At 43.8% G+C, this 23,666-nt stretch overlaps 1 protein-coding gene across 1 annotated transcript in view; it reads left to right on the plus strand.

The window, feature by feature from the left end:
* Nucleotides 1-5,636: 5,636 nt before the first annotated feature.
* The window catches only part of Tmc2 (transmembrane channel like 2), a 60,680-nt gene continuing 42,650 nt past the window's right edge, over nucleotides 5,637-23,666 (plus strand). Inside the window, exons 1-4 of the mRNA XM_034495440.2 lie at nucleotides 5,637-5,670; nucleotides 10,861-11,173; nucleotides 17,957-18,109; nucleotides 23,158-23,248. Of these exons, the coding sequence (XP_034351331.1) occupies nucleotides 5,637-5,670; nucleotides 10,861-11,173; nucleotides 17,957-18,109; nucleotides 23,158-23,248 (591 nt within the window). The remainder of the gene's footprint in view (nucleotides 5,671-10,860; nucleotides 11,174-17,956; nucleotides 18,110-23,157; nucleotides 23,249-23,666) is intronic.

Here is a 23,666-nt window from a genome sequence, read left to right on the forward strand (position 1 = left end):
CCTCACTACTCACTAATGCATAACAATGAGTGGCTGGGCTCATAGACCATAAAGTTCGACCCTTGCTAGTCAGGGCACCTTGGGATGCTCCATTCTTCTTCTTTTTTTTTAAATCAGTTTTGATGTCTTTTGAATTGGTTGGATTCGATTGAGCCATTTGGCAAACAGACATTTTGTGTCTAGCCTTGTCTTTTGGGACTTTTTTGAGTTCAGGGTTCTTTTGAACCATCTGTGTGACAGGCCTCAGTGCTTTGAAAGCTCTTTTGAGAGAATGTGGGGGTTCTGTTGAACTACTTGGACATCTGCCAGCATTGATGAGGAAGCCAGAATTGTGTTGGGAAGTATCTGTGAGGGACACTGAGAAACAAGGTGTTAAAGACATTGTACTTGTACAGCCATGAAAAATGTTATGTCTGTGCTGTCTTGGTGCACTTAGGAAGAGTTTTAGCTGATTAGTCTTTTTTTTAAACTTTTTACTTATACTTTGAGAATTTCATATGTGTATAAAATAATGCATTTTGATGGCATTTACTCTTCATTCTCCTCACCTTCAATTTCTCCAAGATCAATTTAATCTGATTTTTTTAAAAGAACCTACTGAGTCAAATTTGGCTGTCCATATGTACTGGAGAATGGGGTCACCCGCTGATACATTGCCAACTTACTAAGGGCTACACCCTTAAAGAAAACTGACTTTCCTTCCCCTAGCAGCTGCCAACTGCCACTATCTTCTCAGCTAGGGATGAGGCTAATGACTCGCTCCCTAATCCCTCATCCCTCATCCCTCATCCCTCATCCCTGCTGGAATGCTGGTTGGCTTGATCTTATGCAGGTTGTGTGAAGGAAACTGCAGGTGCTGTGGGTTCATGAGCTACTATTTTGCCTTCCCTGGCTCCTGGTTCTTTTAGTCTTTCTCCCCTCTCTCTCCTTCACTATGTTCCACAAGTCTTAGGGGGAGGGAATGTGATACAGATGTGCTATTTATGGCTGAACACTCCATAAACACCTATTTTCTGCACTTTGACTAGTTTGTATCTCTGTATTACTGTCATCTGCTACACAAAGAAGCATCTCTGAGGAGAACTGAGAGCTGCACTATTGTATATAGTGTCATGCTTTGTCCTTGTAGCAAAACAATAGTCACAGGTTCACTACCAGGCCTATGAACTCCCCAGACTCAGGTTCCAGAGACATTTCCAGATGTCAAACCGAAGCCAGATCCTGATTTAGACTGTGATGGAGAATGGTCCTCAGAAAAGTGATACAGGAGATGGTCAGTGGTTAAGAGTGCATGCTGCTCTTGCAGAGGATCAGAGTTCAGTTCCCAATACCCACATGGGGTGACTCCCAACCACCTCTAACTAACTTTAGCTCTAGATATGACCTCTGTGGACACTGCACTCTAAACACACACATGTATGAACGCATGTGCGCACACGCACAGAGAGAGAGAGAGAGAGAGAGAGAGAGAGAGAGAGAGAGAGAGAGAGAGAGAGAGAAAGAACCACAGTTGCCTACTGCTCATGGAGAGAGAAAAACTGTGGGGAGCCAATAGAAGGCAGATATCATCCTTGCAGCCATCTTGAGCCATATACCCTGATAAGAGATTTGATTACAATAGCCTACAACAGCTGAGCACACTCTGATAACATCTTGTTTTAGATACCCAGGATCTTCCCTTGCATGTGTGAGACTTAAAGCTGTGATTTAGAGCTGAGACTTAAGGGCATGACTTAGAGATCAGATTTACAGACAAGGCCTAAGGGCATGACTTAAAGGCATGACTTAGAGGCGTGGCTTAGAAGTGAGACATATAAAAGGCAAGAGGCAGACAGAAGAGTTCAGTACAACTTGAAACTAGGAATTAGGTTAGAGAGTACAACTTGGAGTAGGAATTAGGCATTGAGGAAGAAGACACTTGGACTAGAGAACTCAGAAGAAGAATTATTAGTTATTAGGCACTTGGCACTTGGAGGAAGACCTTGGAATTAGACATTAGGCACTTAGCACTTGGAAGAAGTACCTTGGAACTTGAAGGCACTAGGGACTAGAAACTAGGGACTAGGAACTCAAGACTTGGGATTTGGACTAGGAAGAGAAACTGAAGAATAAACCAGATTGAATCGCACTCTGTCTGGTCTCCATTCTTCAAGTCTGTCCTCACTCTCTCTCTCTTGCTAAACCCTGACCCGCAGACCGGAGCAGCTTGGGGCAGTGCAGGCTCTAACAATTTAGCCCCCAAGGCTATTGGCAGTGCGGGTCCAACACTGACAGAGTGGTCTGTGACACTTTGGCCCCCAAACACGGGGCAGCTCGGGCCACAACAAAAAACATTCTATGAGAACTAAAAGTCCTGACCACTAGGCCAGCTATATTATCTACAGAGGATACCATAAGGAATTCTTCAAACTGAAGAGAATAATAAATATATTGAAGAGACTCCAGGGGGTAAAGTTATGCTAGAATAGTAGTTAAACAAATAAGAATTAGGATAATATCAACACAAGGAAATTTTATTTAAGGTAGGGGGTTGGAGAGATGGCTCTGTGCATGCACACACACACCACTCAATAACAAAAATAAAACCTTTTTTGATTTTCAAGACAAGGTTTCTTAGCCCTGGACATTCTGGACTCACTCTGTAGAGCAAGCTGGCCTTGAATTCATAGAGGTCTCTCTGCCTCTGCTCCCCAGTGCTGGAAGTAAAGGTGTGCACCATCATTTCTGGCCTAAAAATAAATCTTTTTAAAATGCAGGATGCTTTTTCTGCATGCTTTTCACTAGTAACTCAAATATTAATGGTTTTAGTTTCCCGATCAAAACACATGGACTAGCAGATTAGATTGAAAGCAGCAACTGAGAGCTATAGAGATGGTTCAGCAAGTAAGGTACTATCCTGGTTGGTTTCATGACAACTTGACACAAGCTAGAGTTCTCTGAGAACAGAAACCTCAATTGAAGAGAAGAACAAAACCAACCTCCCCCTTCAGATTGCCTGTAGGCAAGTCTGCAGGGCATTTCCTTGATTCACAATTACTATGTGTGGGTGCAGCTGGGGGGGGGGGGAACAGGGAGTGTGCCACCCCTTGGTAGGTGGCCCTGGGTGGCATAAGAAAGATGGCTGAGCAAGCTAGTAAGTGGGAGTACTCTATGCCTCCTGCTTCAGTTCCTGCCTCCAGGTTCCTGCCTTGAGTTCCTGCCTCAGCTTCCCTTAGTGGACTGTGACCAGGGGTAGATAAACCAAATAACTCTTTCCTCACCAAGTTGCTTTTTGTCACGGTGTTTTATCACAGCAATAGAACCCCAACTAAAACAGATGCTTACTGTAAAGACTGATGATCTGTGTTCGATTCCTAGAAACCCACATGGTAGAAGAGGCTCCTATAAACTGCCCTCTGCCCTCCACATGTATGCCAGGGCATTCATAATGTGTGCATGTGTCTACATACAGATAGAGACAGACAGACAGACAGACAGACAGACAGACAGACAGAGACAGAGAGACAGATTTGTTGGGGACTGCATTAAATCTGTAGGTTGCTTTTGGTAGGATAATTATGTTCACAAAACTAAGTCCTCCCACTGATGAGCATGGGAGATCTTTCCACCCTCCAGTGTCTTCTTACAATTCTTTCTTCAGTGTTTTAAAGTTTTTATTGCAAAGGTCTCTCACTCTCTTGCTTATTAGGTTTAACCCAAAGCATTTTATTTTGTTTTGAGACGATTTGTGTTTTCTGATCTTCTCCTTTATTATGTCTTCTGGCAGATGGGATGACTGCCAGTTTTTGGCATCCGGCCATTTTGCTGATCTACAAGTTTTCTGTGGGGATTGTGGAATTTATATATATATATATATATATATATATATATATATATATATATATATATATTCATATATATGTGGAATCATATATATGGGATCATATATATATGGAATCAAATATATGGAATCATATATATAATCATATATGGAAATAGAAATACTTTGACTTCTTTTCCTGTTTTATCCCTTTTATTTTCATCTCTTGTCTTCTTCCTGGCCAAGCACTATAGTGAATAGAAATGTAGAGTTGGCATGCTTCTCTTCTTCTTGATCTTAGCAAGAATGCCAAGGATCTTAACACAAGACCTGAAAGAACAAGTGGGAAGATATAGGCACAGGTGAGGACTTCCAAATAAAACTTTAGTCCTTGAGAAATAAGAATAACCACCTTTAAGTGAGATCTTATAAAATCAAAACTTTTTTTTTACATTAAAAGAAACTGTCAATCACATAAAAGTCACCCTAGACAATGGGAGAGAATCTTTGCCAGCTATACATCCCACAGAATTAATTTGCAGAGCAGACAAATGAACAACAAGAAAACAGACAACTCAATCACAAGAAGAACTAATGCAGTGCCAGCAGTACGCTACCTTCCTGGCTCATCAATACAGCTGACTACCCAGGCAAGATATGCTGACTGGTGCAATAGTGGCCAAGTTTGTTCCAGAGGTAAGCAACCACTTTCCAATTGGAGTTGAAGACAAGTCTATGGAGGAAATTCATCTCTAATACTGTAAATCTGGTCAAAATCCCATGGTTGGGAAGGCCACAGGCCCTAGTGGAGAAGCTACCGCTGTTGTTTTGGTAAGTAGACATCATGTACCCATCAAGTTGAAATTAATTAAGTGGAGCTTTTATAGGTCCATGTCCCTCCCTGCTGCTGGATTAATGTTCCTAGAATACAGGAAAAAAGAAAACCAACTCTCTGCAGGATTGTTGAGCTACTAACCTCCCTGTCCCAGCCAGATTCCTCCTTGCAAGTGTATCTTTTGCTGCAACTCTGTGTCTCTGATCAATTCCTTTTTAAGGGATAGAAGGACCTGGAATCCCTCTAGGGGAACACTCTAAACTGATACCAAGGAGAACTTTGGTACCATTCTTGTTCTGCAGCCTTGCTATTACACAATAACAGCGGTTCTCAAAGCATCCAAATGAACTTTCCCTAAAGGCAAGCAGCATTAGAGAAAGCTGCTGAATGAAGAAGCAGGTGACTACAGTAGAGACAGTCATCATTGTTGGCTCAGGTCCAAAGTGTAGATTCCAAGACCCAGGAGTGCTTGCCTGGCATGCACAAGGCCATTGGCTTGATGCTAAGTGCTGGGGGTGGGGGGAGAGGAAAGTAAGAAGATTCCCTTGTCCATCTCTTATAATCTTCATTTAAAACGAAAGCCCAGATAGCTTATACCTTTGAGTCCAATCAGGGACTCAAAACACTAGGAAAGAGCCCTGCAACATAGCTCACACCTTTCCCCTGGCTGGCATGCAAGTGGTATCGTTGTCAAGAGATGAGCCTGCAGTTCCTACCCCTCTAGGGCCCTCATGTATAAGTGATGTCTGAAACATGAGGCCACACTGTCCGTGGCAGAGAAACCAGAGCGGAGGAGTGTCTGGATAGATTGGCATGCTGCACACTCATTGCTTCCTCCCCATCTTTCTCTCCAACAAAGCCTACCTCTACCTTCAACCTCAGAGGACCCAGATGCTGTCAGGTCCCAGGAAGAGGCCAGTGACCATGACAGCATGAAATCACCCCAGGCAGCCAGTATATGAAGACGTGAGCCAGTGTAAGGATCTTGAAATTCTGGAAACCATGAGCCCCCAGTTAAAGCGCCTAGATGAGGAAGGTGAGTCTTCAATCTTCATCCTCATGGGTGCTACTTACCAGGCCTCTTGGCACAGTGTGTAAAGGGGAAGCAGTCTCAAGAGGCATGGGAAGGCCCTGTATTTGAATTCAGATCCTGCAACTTGAACTGAGCAACTTTAGGGTGGCTGGCCTCTTCTGAGCCACTGATAGGATGAGGGTGGTTGTCACTCCCTTGCAGGGCTCCTAGAAGGACTGAAAACCACCAGAGCAGAGAATCATGCAGAGCCACATTAATGAACTTGCTAGAGCTGGCCACCCATCTGCACGATACTAAAAGCCACTGTTTGCAGCTGTCTCTCCTTAACAATTCTCACCTTGTGACTATCTGTCTTTCTGTTGCGTGGTGGGGGACAGGGGATGGGAGAGTTCTGAACTTAGGACTTTTCCAAGGGATCAGGGAAAGGTTGGACTGAGAGCGTCTTGAAACTGAAGATTGTGTTAATAAATGCTCAGGGCCTGCCTGCTACCTCCGCTTCCTGATCTCGTTGTAATTGCAACTGCATCCCAAGTGATGGGATTACAACCATGTGCCACCATGCCCAGCTCCTTAGAAATATTTTGAAATACTTAATGTGTATGATCATTTATTTATGTGTTATACACCAATTGCATAATCTCCTTTAATCTTTTTTTATTTGAATTTTTCATACAATATATTTTGACCATGTTTTTCTATCCCCCTAACTCCTCTCAGATTCCTCCCACGTCCCTACCCACTCAACTTGGTGTTCTTTCTTTCTTTCTAGATCTCTCTCAAAAAATAAAAATAAAAAAAAAAATCAAAATTGACAAGCAAAAGCCCAATAAGACTGAATATGCCAAAACAAAACAAATTGAAACAAATACACACACACACACACACACACACACACACACACACACGAAGCTCATCATTTTGTGTTTGCCAACTACTCTTGGACATAGGGTTTGCCCTGGAGTGTAGTAGATTATTTAGTGAGACTCCATTGGAGAAAACTGATTTTCCCTTTGCTAGCAGGTATCAATAGCAAATAGTGTCTTAGTTAGGGGTGAGATATATGTCCACATTTCCTCTCAGTGCTGGGATCCTGTCTGGCTTGAACCCTTGCAGATCTTGTGTATGTTGCAACCATCTCTGTAAGTTCAAATGTGCATCACTTCTGTTGTCTAGAAGACAGTGTTCCCTTAGAGTCATCCATTCAACTCTGGCTCTTACAATCTTTCTTCCTTCTCTTCCTCGTAGATCATTGAACCTTAAGAAGAAAGGTTTGATGAAGACATCTCATTTAGAACTGAGTGCTCCAAAATCTCTCACTCTTTGCACAGTGTCCAGTTGTTGGTCTCTGTGTTGATTCTCATCTATTGCAAGAAGCTTCTCTGATGTGGGTTAAGTGAGGCACTAATCTATAGATGCAGCAATGTGTCACTAGAAATCATTTATTGTTACATTCCTTTAGCACAATAATAGCATTTGGTTTCCCCCTAGGCCTATGACCTACCTAGCCTCAGGACAACGGCCACTTTAGCAGTGTTGGGTATGTGTGCTGTCTCATGGAGTGGGCCTTAAATCCATTGTTTAAAAGTGGTTGGTTAATCCTATGACATTTGTGCCACTATTGCACCGATATGTCTTGCACGAAGGTTGCTGCTGCAGGTCTCAGGGTTTGTAGCTAGGAGATACTGATGGTATCTCCAGATACATAGGTGACTGCCTTTCACCTCTGGCAGTGCAGAGCACCTTACAGTACTATGAACTCGATTTAGTAGGGCTGAAGTTTCCAGTTAGGTGGCAGCTCCACTTCTCTGTGTTGGACATGAGTAAGCGTCTTCAGCAGTAGGGCCTTACCATCAGGTTGTAGAGAGCAGCAGTAGCCGGGAGCAGCACTAGCCTGTAGTGTTTAGGGAGTTCCATGGGACCCCTGTGGCCAATGACCCAACAAGATGCAGCCCTGCCACTAGAGGTTTTACTTGGTGGCATAGGAGATCTAGTTGTGGTATTGTCTCCCTATTATTTGGTGATTCCACTTGTATTCCTTTCACAGTCCATATACATTAGGAAGCTTCTACCGTAGTAGGTTTCCATGTGGCTTTTTAAAAGGCCTTTAGTTTTACTTGTTCCTCCCCGTATTCCCTCTTTTCCCCTTCTTTCCCATTTCTCTTCCTAGTTAACCCTCCTATTCTAGTTTCCTCTTTATCTCTCTATAACACTATACTCTATTTCCCCTTCCTTGGGAGAGCCTCTCCTCCCTGCTGGTCCTAACCTCTGTGGTTATTCAGACTGTAACATGTGTACTGAATGCTTAAATGCTAACATCCACACATAAGAGAAAAATACAATATTTGTCTTTTGGGGTATGGGTTACCTCCTTCAGGATGATTTTTTTTCTAGCTTCATCCATTTACCTGCAAGTGTCATAATTTTATTTTATTTTTCTTCCTTGATAGTGAGATGCATCACTTGGGTACAGCAGAAAGGTGGATTCTGCCTTCTAATCCAGTCTGTTAGTCTGTGTCATTTTGTTGGGGAATGGAATCTATTAATGCTGAAAGTTATTAATGAGCCATATCTATTGAATCCTGCTATTTTGTTCTTGAGGCGTGGGCATTTTCCCTCTCTTAAATTTACTATTCTTAAATTAATCAATCCTTGTGTTCTTGGATGTAGTTAATCTCTTCAGATTGAAGCTTTTCATCTAGTGCCTTCTGTAGAGCTGGACTGGCAGAAATTGCTTAAATTTGGTTTTATCGTGGCACATTTTTCTTTCTCCATATACTGTGATTGAGATTTTGCTGAGTATAGTGGTCGGGTCGCAGCATTAGGAAGATTGAGAACCACTGAGAATCTGCAGAATCTAAAGTCACCTAAGAGGTGGGAACCTAAACTGAGGGATTTCTCCAATCAAACTGACCTGTGGCCATGTCTGTGGGGAACTGAACTGTCTTGATTATTGATTGTTATAGAAAGGTCCAGTCCCCTGTGGGGAACTGTCCCTCAGGTAGATGGTCTTGGACTGTATTTTTAAAAAGTCAGTTAGGAGACTGGCAGAGAGCAAGTCAGTAATCATTCCTCTATGACTTCTGCTTCAGTTTCCTGCCTTAAGCATCTTCCCTGACTTCCCTCAGTGACGGACTTTGACCTGGAAGTGGAAACCAAATGAATCTTTTCTTCTACAAGTTGCTTTTGATCACAGTATTTATCACAGCAGCAAGAACAAAACATGGGCTGGAGAGATGGCTCAGTGGTTGGGAGCACTGACTGCTCTTCCAGAGGTCCTGAGTTCAATTCCCAGCAACCACATGGTGGCTCACAACCATCTGTAATGAGATCTGATGCCCTCTCTGGTGTGTCTGAAGACAGCTACAGTGTACTCTCATACATAAAATAAATCAAAAAAAAAAAAAAAAAAGAACAAAACATAAGCTAGCTTACTCATTTCTTCAAATAAATCCCCTTCTGTAAATGAAATTGTGAGGTAGTTTTATGGTGTGTATTGTTTGGGTCTGAAGAAGAGAGAGAGGTGCTAAGATGTTTAAGCTTAAAGTTGCAGACATTCTGACCCTAAATAACACATTCTACTTATTTTATATTTCAAACTCTTTGTTTGAGAAGTCTTTTGAAAACCAATCATTGTCACTGTAGATAAGTTTAGATTTATCAATTGTGTTGCAGTTTCTTGATTTCAACCAGCACGTAATGGAAAACTTGATCCAGGAGGAGGAGGGGACTCTGTCCCGTCTCATGTCCTCGCCACATGCCTCTTCTCCTTTTACCTCAATGCCTTCATATGCTTTCCCACCAAGAGCATTTCATCACACAATGAAGGCTGGTGATTCCATCAGGGAGGAACAAGAACATTTTGAAACATGCCTAGAACATTATGCTGTCTGTCCTGGCTGGCTTTATGTCACCTTGACACAAGCTAAAGTCGTCTGAAAAGAGGGAACTCCAATTGAGAAACTGCCTCCACATGACCCGCTGTACAATATTTTCTTCATTAGTGATTGATGGGGAAAGGCCAAGCCCATTATGGGAACTAAAGATTGGGTCCTTTCCCATCCCCTGCATGCCTCATGCTGAGTATTTCAAGCCTGTTTTTGTCTAGCTTCCAAAGTTTCTTGAGCTCAAAGGACAAAGGCCTGCATAGAAGCAATTCTCTTAAACTTTAAACAGCATCTGAGACTTATTTAATCCATGTGGCAAGATGCACAAAGTGAAAAAGACTGTCATAAAGGAACATAGAAGAAGGATGCTCATAAGAGCTTCGGAAATGACTCTAGGGAGAGTTGTGCTTTTATGAACAGTTATGTTGGAGAACAGAAGAGCATGAGCTAATGTTGATCAGACATGGGGAAGTCTGTCTGTCCAGCTTCTTCTTGGCTTCTCTCTTCCTAATATTGTAGAACTGGACACCTCTACATCAGGGTGGGTCTCCCGGGATATGAGGAAAGGTCAGAGAGTAAGCTGTTGGCAGTAATAATTTGAAAAAAAAACGGCGGCTCCCAATCTTGCTTGTTCTTAATCTGCCGCCATGTTCCCGACTAGCCTAGGCCTATGGCCAGGAGCGATGGTGGCCATACCGCTGCTGCTCAGCTCGGGCTGCCTGCTCAGGCAGTCAGGGACACCAGCTCTGCCACCCACGAGACGCCAGAGTGGGAGATGGCTCTGCCAATCTTCCATGCTGTCTCTACAAGGCTGGGCAGTGTCCAGACCACGTGGTACCCGGTATGAATGAAACTCTAATGCTTAAATATTAATCAAAGGCTTTATATGTTTGGTAATGCTCAATAACAATATGCCCATACAATCAGAGGTGTAACCCAATACCCAACCTAGATATACCGACTACCTTTGACTGCTAGAGACATCTGCTTCCATGTTCCCCTCTCTCTGGTCTCTCTCTCCAGCTCCTCCTCTTCCTTCTTTTTCTCTCCTTACTCCTCCTCTTCCTCTCCTTACTCCTCTCACCTTAGCTCCTCCTACAGTAAGCACTTGTGGTTTCTCAATTTTCTTCAACATAAAACATTCAATATGCCAAGGTGCTGTATTTGAGGGCATCATGTTCTGAGCCCAACAGAGCTAGCAGGCTCTGGGAAGCATGTTTGCTTTTTGCTGCCTAACCCCCACAAGGGAGTGATGTTTTCTTGGACTGAGTCTTGTGGAGCCACCACTGTCTATATCCTATTCTTGCAGGTGATAAGTCAGCAAGGAGATCCACAAGGAAACAAACATCAGTAGCTGCAAGTCCCCAAGACAAGCACCGAGCCCAATGTAGTCGGAAGGATCCTGCTAAGAGTAGCCCCAGAACAGGGTCTTCCCAGAAGAAACAGATGGAACATGGAAGCTATCAAAAGGGATTGCGGGGACAGAGACCTTCCAAGGTGGAGAGGCCTTCCCAGGGGAGGAAGAAGGACCGGAGAACTTCCCTCAAGGAGCGGAGAACACCTCCAAAGAAGGAAAGGGAGACTCTGCGGAAGGAGACAGGCAAGCAGCTGAGAAAACCCAGGTGTGCTGTAGCTCTGATTGAGATTCTTCCTCTGCTCAGCTACCCTCTTCCTGTCTCTGTACGGTCGGTTTTCTCTTTGGGAGAGAAGTAGTTACTGTTCTTGCTCCTACTTTTCCATACCATCACGGGCAGAACGGCCCCAATACAGGGTTTTTAAATAGCAGTTCCTATTGCAAATCAGGCTCTGGGTGTGGGAGAGTAGAGATAAGATCTCAAGGTTCCTGACTTTCAGCTAATAACTCACTATCACTCCAGAAGAGATCAGCTAAAAATAATGAATAATGAATAAAAATAATGAAGCCATTTGGAAGTCATACAGGGACCATGAACACTCTTTCCTCTATGTGCACACACCCTTCTCTTTTCTAGAAATATGACAGTCTAGAACTTCAAGAGGTCTGTCTGCTCTGAGGCTGTGGTGTTTGGATAATTGATTTAGAGTCCTTTGCTCCACTCATATATGGGCGGCAGAGTTGTGTATATAATAGTAGACAGGCAATTTATGAAATTAATGGATCAGGTTTTCTTCCATTTGGTGGCTATCGATTTTGATGGCTTCTCTGGCACTCCTTAGAGATCATCTATGATTTACTCTCTTCTAGGGACATTTGAAGGATCCTTCATGATTACAGATGAGGAAGGCTTTTGAAGCAGGTGTGAGAATGAGGATTGTGGCAAAAACTTGATCTTCCTTCTGGGTTTCTGAAAGCTTTCTTTGTTCATATTGTTAACAGAGTTAGTTAGGGCCAGAACCTGGACACTGCCATATTCAATAAGAGAAAGAGAAAGGAGATTTATTAAGTGTGACCACACTGGGGGAGGAACAAAGACATCCAGTAGCCATAATTCATGTCTATCTTGAGGCCCCAGCATGAAGTTCAGGTTTAAGTAAAGGGCAGGAGATATGGGCAGGAGATATGTATAATAAGGCAGTCCTGGTCAAGGCAAGGTCCTGCCCATCATGAGTTCAGGTCCAATCTCTCCCGAAAGGTGGTCTGACAAGCTGTTAGACCTGTATGAAATCTCTTCCTGTTTCTCCTCTAGCTGGCCCCAGGATTCAACCTTCTCCTCTCAGCATGAGATTCCTTGGAAATTCTAATTTCTAGGGTGCATCATTCCAATAATCTTATAACCAGAGAGACACAGTGTTTCATTCCAGACTTAAGAGCTGGCTTAGTGGTTAAGAGCACATACTGTTTGTTCTTCTAGAGGACCCAGTTCAGTCCCTATCACCTATGTTGAGCAGTTCACAAATGCGTCTAACTTTAGCTCCAGGGGATCCAAGGCTCTTTTCTGGCCGTCTCGGGCATTACACTCAGATGTACACACCACATACTGACACACATTTATTTGTGTTCAGAGTTGTACTACTATACAATATTAACAGGCCTCAGCTCTCAGGCACTGGGATTTTAATCAAATTCTACCTTGCCTACTTTTTCTTTCAGTTGGTTGTTTGTTGTGCCCAGGATTGAACCCAGGTCCTTTTGTATTCTTAGCACATGCCTTACCATTAAACTACACCTCCATATAGTTTGAATGCATTGATTACCCTTGTGTATCTTATATTTTAGAAGGAACCAGTACTCTAAATGACACATGCAATACAAGGAACTACAGACAAGGACTCAGCAGCGCCACTTTTAGTTGACTGACAAGACAGGGTTAGAAGGATAAAAAGACTCGGCCCTGGTTCCCCAGATGCTGATTATCTAGCAGGAAAGATGAGACTCAATTAAGACAAGGCAGAAAGCAATGTGCACACGAGACAAGATTTGATAGTGTTGTAGTACTGGGGCCCTGAGGCATCAGGTTTCTTCTACAGAGAAGGCGAGTACTTCAGTAAGTATGGGGGGGGGGGGGGGTGGAGTTTAAATAAACAAAGACAACTCCCTCCAATGAGGGAATACATCATACAGACTCAAAGACAGTTATCACTGGGAATGTGTGAGGTATGACCAAACATGCCTATGGCTAGGCTTGCCTGGTCTATTGGTATGCTAAGATTTCTTTATTTCCAAGAGTTAGAAAGCTAAAACTCACAGAGCTTTCTGTAAACTGGTCTCTAAAACCTGAATTAGCAGTAGTCCTGATTACTCTCTTTATGAGCATCATTAAGGTTATCCAGACTCGATGTCTTAGCATTCTACTGCTGTGAAGAGACACCATGACCAAGGAAACTCTTATAAAAGAACACATTTAATTGGAAGGTGCTTACAGCCTCAGACAGTTAGTCCAGGATCACCATGGCAGGAAACAGACAGGTATTGCTCTAGGGCAGTAGATGACAGCTTTAAATGCTGATCCACAGACAGCAGTCAGAGAAAGAGAGAGGCAATGGACCTGGCTTGGACTTTTGAAACCCCAAAGAGCACTCACAGTGACACACCTCCTCCAACAAGGCCACACCACCATATCCTTCCAAAACAGTCCCACTAATTGGGGACTAAGCATTCAAACATATGAGCCCATGGGGGCCATGCTCATTCAAACCACCACACATAACCTTCCTTTTCACCTACCCTGTCAGCGATTGTGTCTCTTTATCACTGAGGCTACACTGAGCACACACAATCATTTGGATCCTATAGCAGCTGAGCAGATAGTATTACCAGGGCATGGGGAGGGCCATAGCATGGGGGTTCTCCACAGAAGTTCTCTGTTGTTGTGCTAGCCAATACAGTAACCATTAGGCACTGGAATGTGACGGGGGGGGGGGGGGAAGGGGGGAGGAGGAATGAGTTTCAAACTTAATTTAATGCAGCATAATTTAAACTTGACATTAATGCAACCGAGTTGACATAGTGAATTTATTTAACTTGGACAGATAGATATAGTTTTGAAACTAACCCAAACTGGCTTTGGAAGCAAAGTATTCTGTTAATGATGTAAATATTGAAGAAAAATAACCATATACCACTTGATTTGGAAGAAACTTTTTAAAGCATGTCTAAAACAATTTATGTATGTGAATCTACTTTTTCAACTATAATTTTACAAACTATAAATACAGAGCAAGTATATCTGATAAAAATTTGAGTTCTGAATTGATATGCACTGTAAATGAAGAGTGAATATCAGGTTGCAAAGACAGAGCCAAGACTATCAATAGAATGGTGTGATGGTTTTTACATTGATTATGTAAAGAATATAATCTGATTGAATTATTTAAGTACATTATTTATTTTTCCATTTAATGTCACCATTTAAATATGGCTCTTAAAAAACTTTAATTAAAATTTTCCCAATTTTGTGAGCCTTTAGGCTGATCTTTGCATAGGATGTCTCTGGTGTGTCAGAGGGCACCTCATACTTTTTGTATAGATTCATGGTCTTGCTGATTTATCTGTAACCTGAACTGCAGCCTGGCTCTGAATCAGAGTGAGATGAGCATTCTCAGCCTAGGAAACCTGCTCTGGACCCGTCACTGACCATGAGGACTTCTCTGAGTTCCTTTGACTGACCCTGGCTGGCATCCAGGCTCATGAACAGGCACAAGCTATTCTGATTCAAAGTTCAATCTCATGTAATTTGGTGCATTTCCGTTTCACTGGTCAGTTTCCATATGATGTTATAGTCAAAACCATTTTACAAAATGTTAATTAATACAGAGAAAAATCAAGGTCTCCTCTTGGGGTTCTTAACCTCATTAATAAAAGAACTTTAGGATAGACCCAAATGGAAACTCAAGGACAATTTTATGAAGGTCTAAAATAACCGCAGGACAGGCCAGCTATAAACTACAGCTGGTGCCCAGAGAATGAAGACAGGAAGGGGACATCTATGTCATCTTAGAGAGAATGGAATCCAGATACATGGTGGGCAAGCAGTCACATGGTAGGTGAAGGGCTTTAGAGAAAGCATAAGAAAACCCAGTATGGGTAAGCCCAAAATGCTTAGGAAAACATGCTTGAAAAAGAGGAAGAAGAAAAGAAGTTACACTTTTCTGGATAACTCAAAGAAGCAAGCAGATTATATGCTACGTGACTGTAGCCTGGTAAGCCGTATACTGAGGACTTGGACCTGGGAGGAAAAGGAAGGGTGTGTCTTTTTGAAGGACTAATTATTCTGCCCATCTCTTTAGCATGGCTTAAGGTGAGCCCACCTTCCTAAGGGTGGTCCCTAGGCCAGGGATTGACCCTGCCCAACGGAAATGTTAGGTCTCTACCTAGGTCAGAGGTCTATTCTCTTAACTAGAAATTGTTGTTGTTGTCGAATGGGCTTTTATTGATATTATAACACTATGATAAAAGGGACAGAGGAAAAATGTATTGCCTATGCCCTGTACTACTCACCACCTAACCCTACCTGCCCTTGAGGGTTGGAGGTGAGGTGGTGCAGAGTCAACAACACAGACTTCAGGAGCAGGTGAGAAACACTGCAAGCTCTGTGAACACTGCTGCAAGCTCCTTTAATACCCTCCACCCACACCCCCATTGGTCCCAAGCGTCTCTTCTAAACAACAGTTCCTGATAGGCTGGCATTGTCTGCACCAGCAATCCTTGGTCTCTAAGGTAGTCCTCAATTAGGTCCTCCTGCAGGAGATGCTTTTTGTAGCTGAGTTTACATAGAGGTGGGCCCCTGCCATTCCTGCTACAAAAATGGATGCATTTTTAGGAATCACTGAGGCAGAAATGCTTATTATATGAATTTGAATACTTGGGAATCCAGGGAGGAACGTTACTAGGGGACAATTTACCCTCATTCAACCGTAAAAATCGTATTTCCTCCTGTTCAGTGTGGGATTAAGCTCTAAATTCTGAATTGTGCAATAGTGTTGTAACCTCAGCACTCTCACTACTTGAGGACTTTACTAGTGTGTGTCTTAGGGTTTCCATTACTGCCATTAAACACCATGACCAAAAAGCAAGTTGGGGAGGAAAGGGTTTATTAGCTTACACTTCCTTATCAGTAATGGAAGTCAGGACTCAGGAGCTATGGTGGGTGCTGCTTACTGGCTTCCTCCTCATGCTTTGCTCAGCTTGCTTTCTTATAGAACCCAGGACCACCAGCCCAGGTGTCTTTAGTTAGGGTTTCTATTGCTGTGAAGAGACAACATGACCATAACAACTCTTATAAAGAAAGCATTTAATTTGGGGCTGGCTTGCAGTTTCAGAACTTTAGTCCATTATCATCACAATGAGAAACGCAGCAGCATGCAGGTAGACACGGTGCTGGACAGACACAGCAGCGTGCAGGTAGACATGGTGCTGGACAAGGAGCTGAGAGCTCTGTATCCTGATCCTTCAGCAACTGGGAGAGAACTATGTTGAGCTTCTGAGACTTCAAAGCCTGGTGGGACAGTGACACACTTCCTCCACCAAAGCCACACCTACTCCAACAAGGGCACACTTCCTAATAGTGCCATTACTTATGGGCCTATGGGGGACATTTTTACTAAAACCACCACAACAGGGACAGCACCACCCACAATGGGCTGGGCCCTCCCCCATCAATCACTAATTTAAAAAATGCCTTTCAGGCTTGACTATAGCCCCATCTTAAGGAGGCATTTTCTTAACTGAGGTTTCTTCCTCTCAGATAATACTAGCTTGTGCTAAATTGACATAAAACTAACCAGCACAATGTATGTGTAGGGGGGTGAATACCCTATGCACATCTGAAGGTTATAGGACAACTTCATGGAGTTGATTCTCTCCTTTTGCCTTTATATTGGGTTCCAGGGATCAAACTCAAGTCACCAGGCTTACATGGTGAAAGATATAGAAAACTTATGAAAAGTATAGAAACTTTTTATGACCCCTAGACCTGAGCAAAAGAATGCAGGTTCACTAGTCCCAAGGAAACTGAACTGAATGTAAGATTTCAGGCCTTCACTGCACTGGAATACATTCCGGGAAGAGTACTTTATCCCTGAGTCAGAGGACACTTGCTAGATTAACATTCCTCAAGCCTCAGGGAAGAGAACCCACCTGTGGGTGGGGAAGGCCCAAAGCAGGAAGACATATTCCTAACTACAAAGAAACATGCAAGTCATCTGGGTAGTCCCAGGAACTGGCTGACCGCAAGATAAATGGTTGGGCAAGGTTACATCCTTACAAAAGATAAGTGTATAAGATGTTTTCCGAATGACCCTGACTAAATTTGGGTTGGGACCTTTTAAGACTTTCTACTGTTTTTATTTATGTTTCCTTGGTAACCCCTTCACACACCCCTTGGTTTGTGGTTCTTTCCTATATAAGCCCTCCACTCCCAGCCAACAGGGTCGACACTCCTTTGCCCCTGCGTGGGTCATGAGTCTCAGCCTCAGTTGACTGACCCCGAAATATACCTCATGCGGTTGCATCAAGAATGGTGTCTTGTGAGTTATTGGGTAGCCGTGAATTCCTGAGGCTTCAGGGAGGTCCTCTCTTCGTGTGTGTGTGGGGGGGGGGGGTGTCTTACAATGGCAAGTGCTTTGCCAAATAAGCCATTTTGTCAGCCCTAAAATCTTACAAGGAATGAATGAATGAATGAACAAAGAAAACAATTTTAAATCAAAAGTGTCTCAACTTTTATTTCTATTGGTCGCCACTGTGCTAAAGAGTATATGGATGGAAAAATCAGAAAAATCAGGTTTGGGAAGGCAACCTAATCATCCCTTAGGCTGCAGGACACAGACTTGGTCTCCTCTAGCTGGGAGAAGGAGTCACTGCCAGTTTCTGGTGGGGACAGCCTCCATCTACCCTGTGAGTGTCAAGAATCCTGCCCATCTTTCCTGTGAATTCCTCCCCTGTCTACAACCATTTAACTCATCTGCCTCAGCCATGGCTCTGCCCCTAGGTCCACTTCCTTGGGCTCCAGTGTCTCTACTGGAGAGTCCCTGTCTGAGGAGGAGCTGGCTCAGATCCTGGAACAGGTGGAAGAGAAAAAGAAACTCATCTCCACCATGAGGAACAAACCCTGGCCCATGGCAAAGAAGCTGAGGGAACTCAGGTGAGTGAGCTTTGGAATGAGCTTCTCCCAGCACAGGAGGCTCATCTCCTCCAGAAAGGGGGCATGCCTTCCTCTTCTTTGCCTCAGTGAGACAGGACAGGAAAGGAGATTTGCTCTTCCAGCCTCCCCACCACAAGCATGGCACAGAGAGATGCACCAGGACCTGTCAACCTTTAAGATTTGCCAGCAGCAGTCTGTGTCAGGCCTTCAATCACTTATAACCATCTCTTCCACGCCCTGCCGCATGCGCTGGTTCTGGCCCTCTCTCATGACCCAATGCAGAAATGCTGTCCCCAGGAAGCTGACTATGATATCCTTTCTGTCTTGTGTGCTTTCGGCACCCACAACCTCCTGTTTCAGCCATCTCTTGCTCTAAGGGCTTGTGCAGCAGGTGGGAAGGTCTGTTAGCATGACTTGTGTCCTAAGGCCACACTGGGCATGGTGCTCCATTGCTGTGGGTTTGAACTGTGATGCTGCTCCCTACTCGTGCTATTCGACTCTTAGTTCCAGCTCAGCTTTCCCTTGAATTGCATATGAAAAGCTGGTATGCCAAATATTATGCTTGAATGTCTGATTCAGTTTTGAGCTAAAGCAGGACTCACATTGCATAATTTCTGGTTATCTACTAGAAAAGTCTTCCCCATCATTAACTTTGCTGCCCCACATCTGGCCTTCATTTTCAATGACAGCGACTTACTTTCTTTGTGTAAATCTCATTTTCCCTGACTCCCCTCAAACATGAATTATTTCATGCTTGGATTAAACTCCAATTATTATGGAGAGTGGTATGGGAGTCATGTATTGGCATTATTTATTTCCAAAAACAAGGCAGAGATTCTAGCCACATCAGAAAGTGAGTCCTGACAATAGTTCTAATAAGCAAAGTTAACTCTGTTGCAGGGCAAATTGTCACACTCTCCCATGTGGCCCAGGCTCCCTGTGTTGTCCCCTGACTCCTGCTGCACTGACAAGTAGAACTTCCTGCCATAATAGAAATCTCTTAAATCTGTACTATAAGATATAGCCACTTGTGGCTCTTGATCACTAAAACACACTAGTGTGACTAACTGGACTCTTGTTTTTTTTTTTTTTTTAACTTACTTGAATTTATGTTCTACATAGTGATAACAATAGTTGTGTAGGCTCTCACTACAAAAAAAAGCTGAGGATTTAATATGTTGGTTAGCTTGATGTAGCCTTTAATGTATATCATAAATATATACATTTGCCAATTTAAAACTGTTTGGATGATGGGCTGGCTTCTTCCAGAAGTTCCCTCTCCCTGTCCTAGAGGCTGGGTTTTTCCTCCTGCACCAATGTCCTTCTCACAGAACCTTGTACTCATGTACAGTTTAGACACAACTTCTATTAACAATGGGAAGAGAATCATCAGGACACTTGAGAAAATAAGTTCTCCAGGAGGCTCAGGTTTCAGAGTTCCTATTGCTGGCAGGGTTGGCAGTGACTTTGTCTCCCTCATTTTCACATCTCTGTGCCAAAGTATATTTTTTCATGTCTGAACCTCCCTTCTTTTTCTTCTCTTCCCTTCTCCAGCAGGCCTTATTCTAGGCTCAGGCCTCAGGTTTCCCAGCCCCTAAGTCTCCAGCATCCTCTGTGGGAACAGCGAAGTGCACCCTGCCTGACCAAATCTTATACACCAAGTGAGACTCAGCCAAATGTCCCTTCTGGTGGAAAGTCTCGCTGGGTGTATAAGATTTAGTCAGGTGGGATGCACTTCAGTGTTCCCACAGAGGATGCTGAAAAACTATCCAAGTGGCTACCTTTCTTTCCACACTAGAAGAGACTTGTTCCTGCTTCCTGTCCATCAGTCAGGTCTCATCTCCTTCAAACATTCTGATTCATCCTCCCACAGGGAGGCCCCTCCTTAGGCTTCCTTCAATGGTACAGCTTTACTCAGGAGCTGGCCCTGGTGGGCAGGACGATTGGGAGCTGCTGTCCACGATGCCCTTAGCACTCATTTCTGACTGACTCCATCCCAGCCATAAGGTGAGTTCTGACTGAGCTTATTCAGTTCTGATGAGGAAACTGCTAGAACCCCTGAAAAGGGACTTCACAGTTACCACAGTCTCCTCCAGTCACCAACTCCTGCTCCCTGTTGTCTTCAGCCCAAGTCTACAGAAATCTGAAGTATGGCTTTGTTTTCTGTCAGCAGCTTCAAGGCCCGTCCCATATTGAGTTCCATCTGTCTCTTCAGCTAGCATACGGAGACACTGGGTATTTATTCTGAACAGCCACCTCTTCAGTCATCAGGAGATGCCTCTGGGGGCTCTACTAAGCATGTTGACAATCACACACAGTTGCCAAGGCTGACAGGCAGGCCCAGGCTGTCCTGATTCGAGGCCTTGGTTGGTTTTCTAACATCCTCTGAGGGAACACTAAAGTGTGATGAATCCTACCTGACTGACTCTTATACACACAGTGAGTCTCAGCCATGTGTCCCCTCTGCAGGGAAGTCCCTATCACCCCTTTCTGCACTCAGGCTGTATGCTCTTGTTTGTGGAACTGTGCCTAATTACTTTTTGCTGAATATTCATTCCTTAGCTGCCAGACCCTACTCTTTAGGTACAGTAAGCATGGCAATCCTATTTCCTCAAAACAGCCCTGTGACACAGGTACTACTATATTTCTATTATATCTACCATTGAATTGACAAGGAAACTGAGTCACAGAATCACCAAGTAATTTGTCCAATGTCTCACAGCAAGTTAAGTGGTCCAGTCTGGACGTGAACTCGGACACTCTGCCTCTAGAGCCTATACTGCTAATTACTTCTCCGGAATTACCAGACATTGTAGACTGCACCCCCTTGCCTGCTGCATGACTCTTCTGGCAATGAAGTCTCTGTCCTACTTACTTCTCTACTGCTATGATAAGACACCATGCACAGCCAAGGCGACTTATAGCATGGTTGGTTTCAGAGTGTTAGCGTTCATGCTAGCAGAACTAAGGAAACTAAAAGCTCCTATCTTGAACCACAAGCAAGAGACCACAGTGGGAATCGGGTGATTCTTTTGAAACCTCAAAGCCTGCTCCTACTCCACCCAGTGGCTTCCTCCAACAAGGCCACACCTTCTAACCCCTCCCAAACAGTTCCATTAGCTGGGAACCAGGTATTCAAACATATGAGCTCATGGAGGCCACTCTCATTCAAACACCACAGTCTCCAACTGCAGTTAGCATTCCTAGAGGCTGTATCCTCCTTTTTAGAAGCACTTCTATGGGCCTCAGCCTCTGACACACACATGAGGCTAGCTGGCCCACGCATAGTAACTAGAGACTGTCTCAGAAGGATGGCAGGGTACAAAGAACGGTGACAGCAAAGCAGAACAAACCTGAGCTTTGGCTCCTGCCCCACCTAAGTGTTTTTAACAGGCTCCTCAGTCACTCAAACAGGCCCCCTTCTCCTGGCCTTTCAGCTTCACATTCCTCACTTGTAAAATGAGGAAAATGCATGCCTCCTGGGATTGTCCCACAAGTCAAGATAATATCAAGTGCCCTAGACAGAATCCATAAACAGGAGTTGTTGTTATTATTAAAGCTTGAACATCTTCTGTGTTTAAGCTCGAGATACTGTGTGTCCTGAAAGATGAGGTTGGGGATAAAGATGAGTCAGAGAAGCATACGGACATCATTAACAATGATGAAGGTAGGAAGTGTTATTGACATAGGAATGTCTGGTGCCCGAGAGTTGAGGATGTTATTTCAATCCTAGTCAGGTGGTTCTTGCTTCATCAGAAGACTGATGTCTCAGAAAGTGACCCAAACTAGTCTGAGAGTGTAGCATGAGAGTTCATGCCTGCTATAAAGAAGACCCTAGGATCACTCCTCAGCCATTGTGGGGTTTGTTATAGAATCAACTACTCAGGGGAAGAAAGGGTGATCCTGGCTCACAGTTCCAAAGGCATCAGTGTATCACAGCAGAAAAGCAAAGTTGCCAGGGCAGCAGCCAGAGTTAATCTGAGTGGGGAAACAGAGAAAGCAACCTGGAACCAGGGACTAGCCAGAACACAAAAAGGCTGCCCCTGCAGACCTGCTTCAACCAGTTGGCTTCTTCTCTTAGTAACTCTACAATTTCCTGTAACAGTTCCCTCAGCCAGGGAACAAGCACTCAAAATGTGAACTTGCAGGGGTCCTTTCAGATTCAAATCACAGCATTCCCACCACAATAAAAATTCTATGGAGCAGCTAGTGCTTGCCCTACCAGCCTGACACCCTGGATTAGAGCCCCAGGACCTATGGCAGATGGAGAGAACTGACTCCTCAAAGTTGTCCTCTGACCTCCACATATGCACACATGCACACATATGTTCATATACACACACATATCCATAATTTTAAAAAATACAAAGAGTTTTTCTACTTTTAGTCTCTCTGACTTCTACCACCTATCTATCTATCTATCTATCTATCTATCTATCTATCTATCTATCATCTATTTATCATTTTTGGTTTGTTGAGATAGGGTCTCTTTCTATGTAGCCCTGGCCTGGAACTCACAGAGATAAGCATGTCTCCTGAGTTCATCCCATCATGCATTGTGAACCTCTGTTTTGTTTTTTTGTTTGTTTGTTTTTTTTTTTTTTTTTTGAGACAAGGTTTCTCTGTATAATCCTGGCTATCCTAGAACTCACTTTGTGGACCAGGCTGGCCTTGAACTCACAGAGATCTGCCTGCCTCTGCTTCCTGAGTGCTGGGATTAAAGATGTACACCACCACTGCCCAGGCTGAACCTCCCTGTTTTAATGTTGTTAATCTTCACTATACCTGTCATGTAATAGTTTGTTTACATATGTAACACCAAGGGTCAAAGTCTTGGAGAGAAATGACAAAATCCCGTCTATCCATATCTAACGTATGCCTGCCAGTGGTGGCGGTAGGGAAAATTCAGTTGACAAAATGCCCTGACTCATAAAACTGGTATTCCAACTTAGGGTATATACACGGAAGGCTTTCAACGACACCATTTAGATTTCTGGTTTAACTCTTGGGTCTCCTTACCTTCTGCTTTTTTTTCCCCTCCTAACCAGGGAAGCCCAAGCCTTTGTGGAGAAGTACGAGGGAGCCTTGGGGAAAGGCAAGGGCAAGCACCTCTATGCCTACAGGATGATGATGGCTAAGGTATGGTGGTCTTCAGACAGCAAACTGTGGGAGAGCCTGCTCAGCACGAGGACATGGGACCCACCACAAACACCTGCCAGCTTGACAGTTAGTGCCAGGTTACCCTCAGGAGTCTGAACGTGAGGTCCAGTAGGCTACTCAGAGTCCTCCAGGAATGGAAACCAGCTACCTCTTGCCAATTATTCCATACTTTCCTGTGGGGCTTCAACATGTATGAGATTTGTTTTCTCTCCAGTAAATAAACTCGTAGAATGAGTGACAGTAAACATCACTGCTATTTACTTTTGTTTTCCAGCACTCAAATCAAGGCATCTTGATTTGGTGAAAACATAGCCAGGCTTTGAGTTATCAGGCTTAGTGGTGTGCCTATAGCCTGATCTTATTGAGGACTTTTCCCAATTCTAATATTCCCTCCTCT

Source organism: Arvicanthis niloticus, chromosome 2 (assembly GCF_011762505.2).
Source record: "Arvicanthis niloticus isolate mArvNil1 chromosome 2, mArvNil1.pat.X, whole genome shotgun sequence".
Classification (NCBI taxonomy): Eukaryota; Metazoa; Chordata; class Mammalia; order Rodentia; family Muridae; genus Arvicanthis; species Arvicanthis niloticus.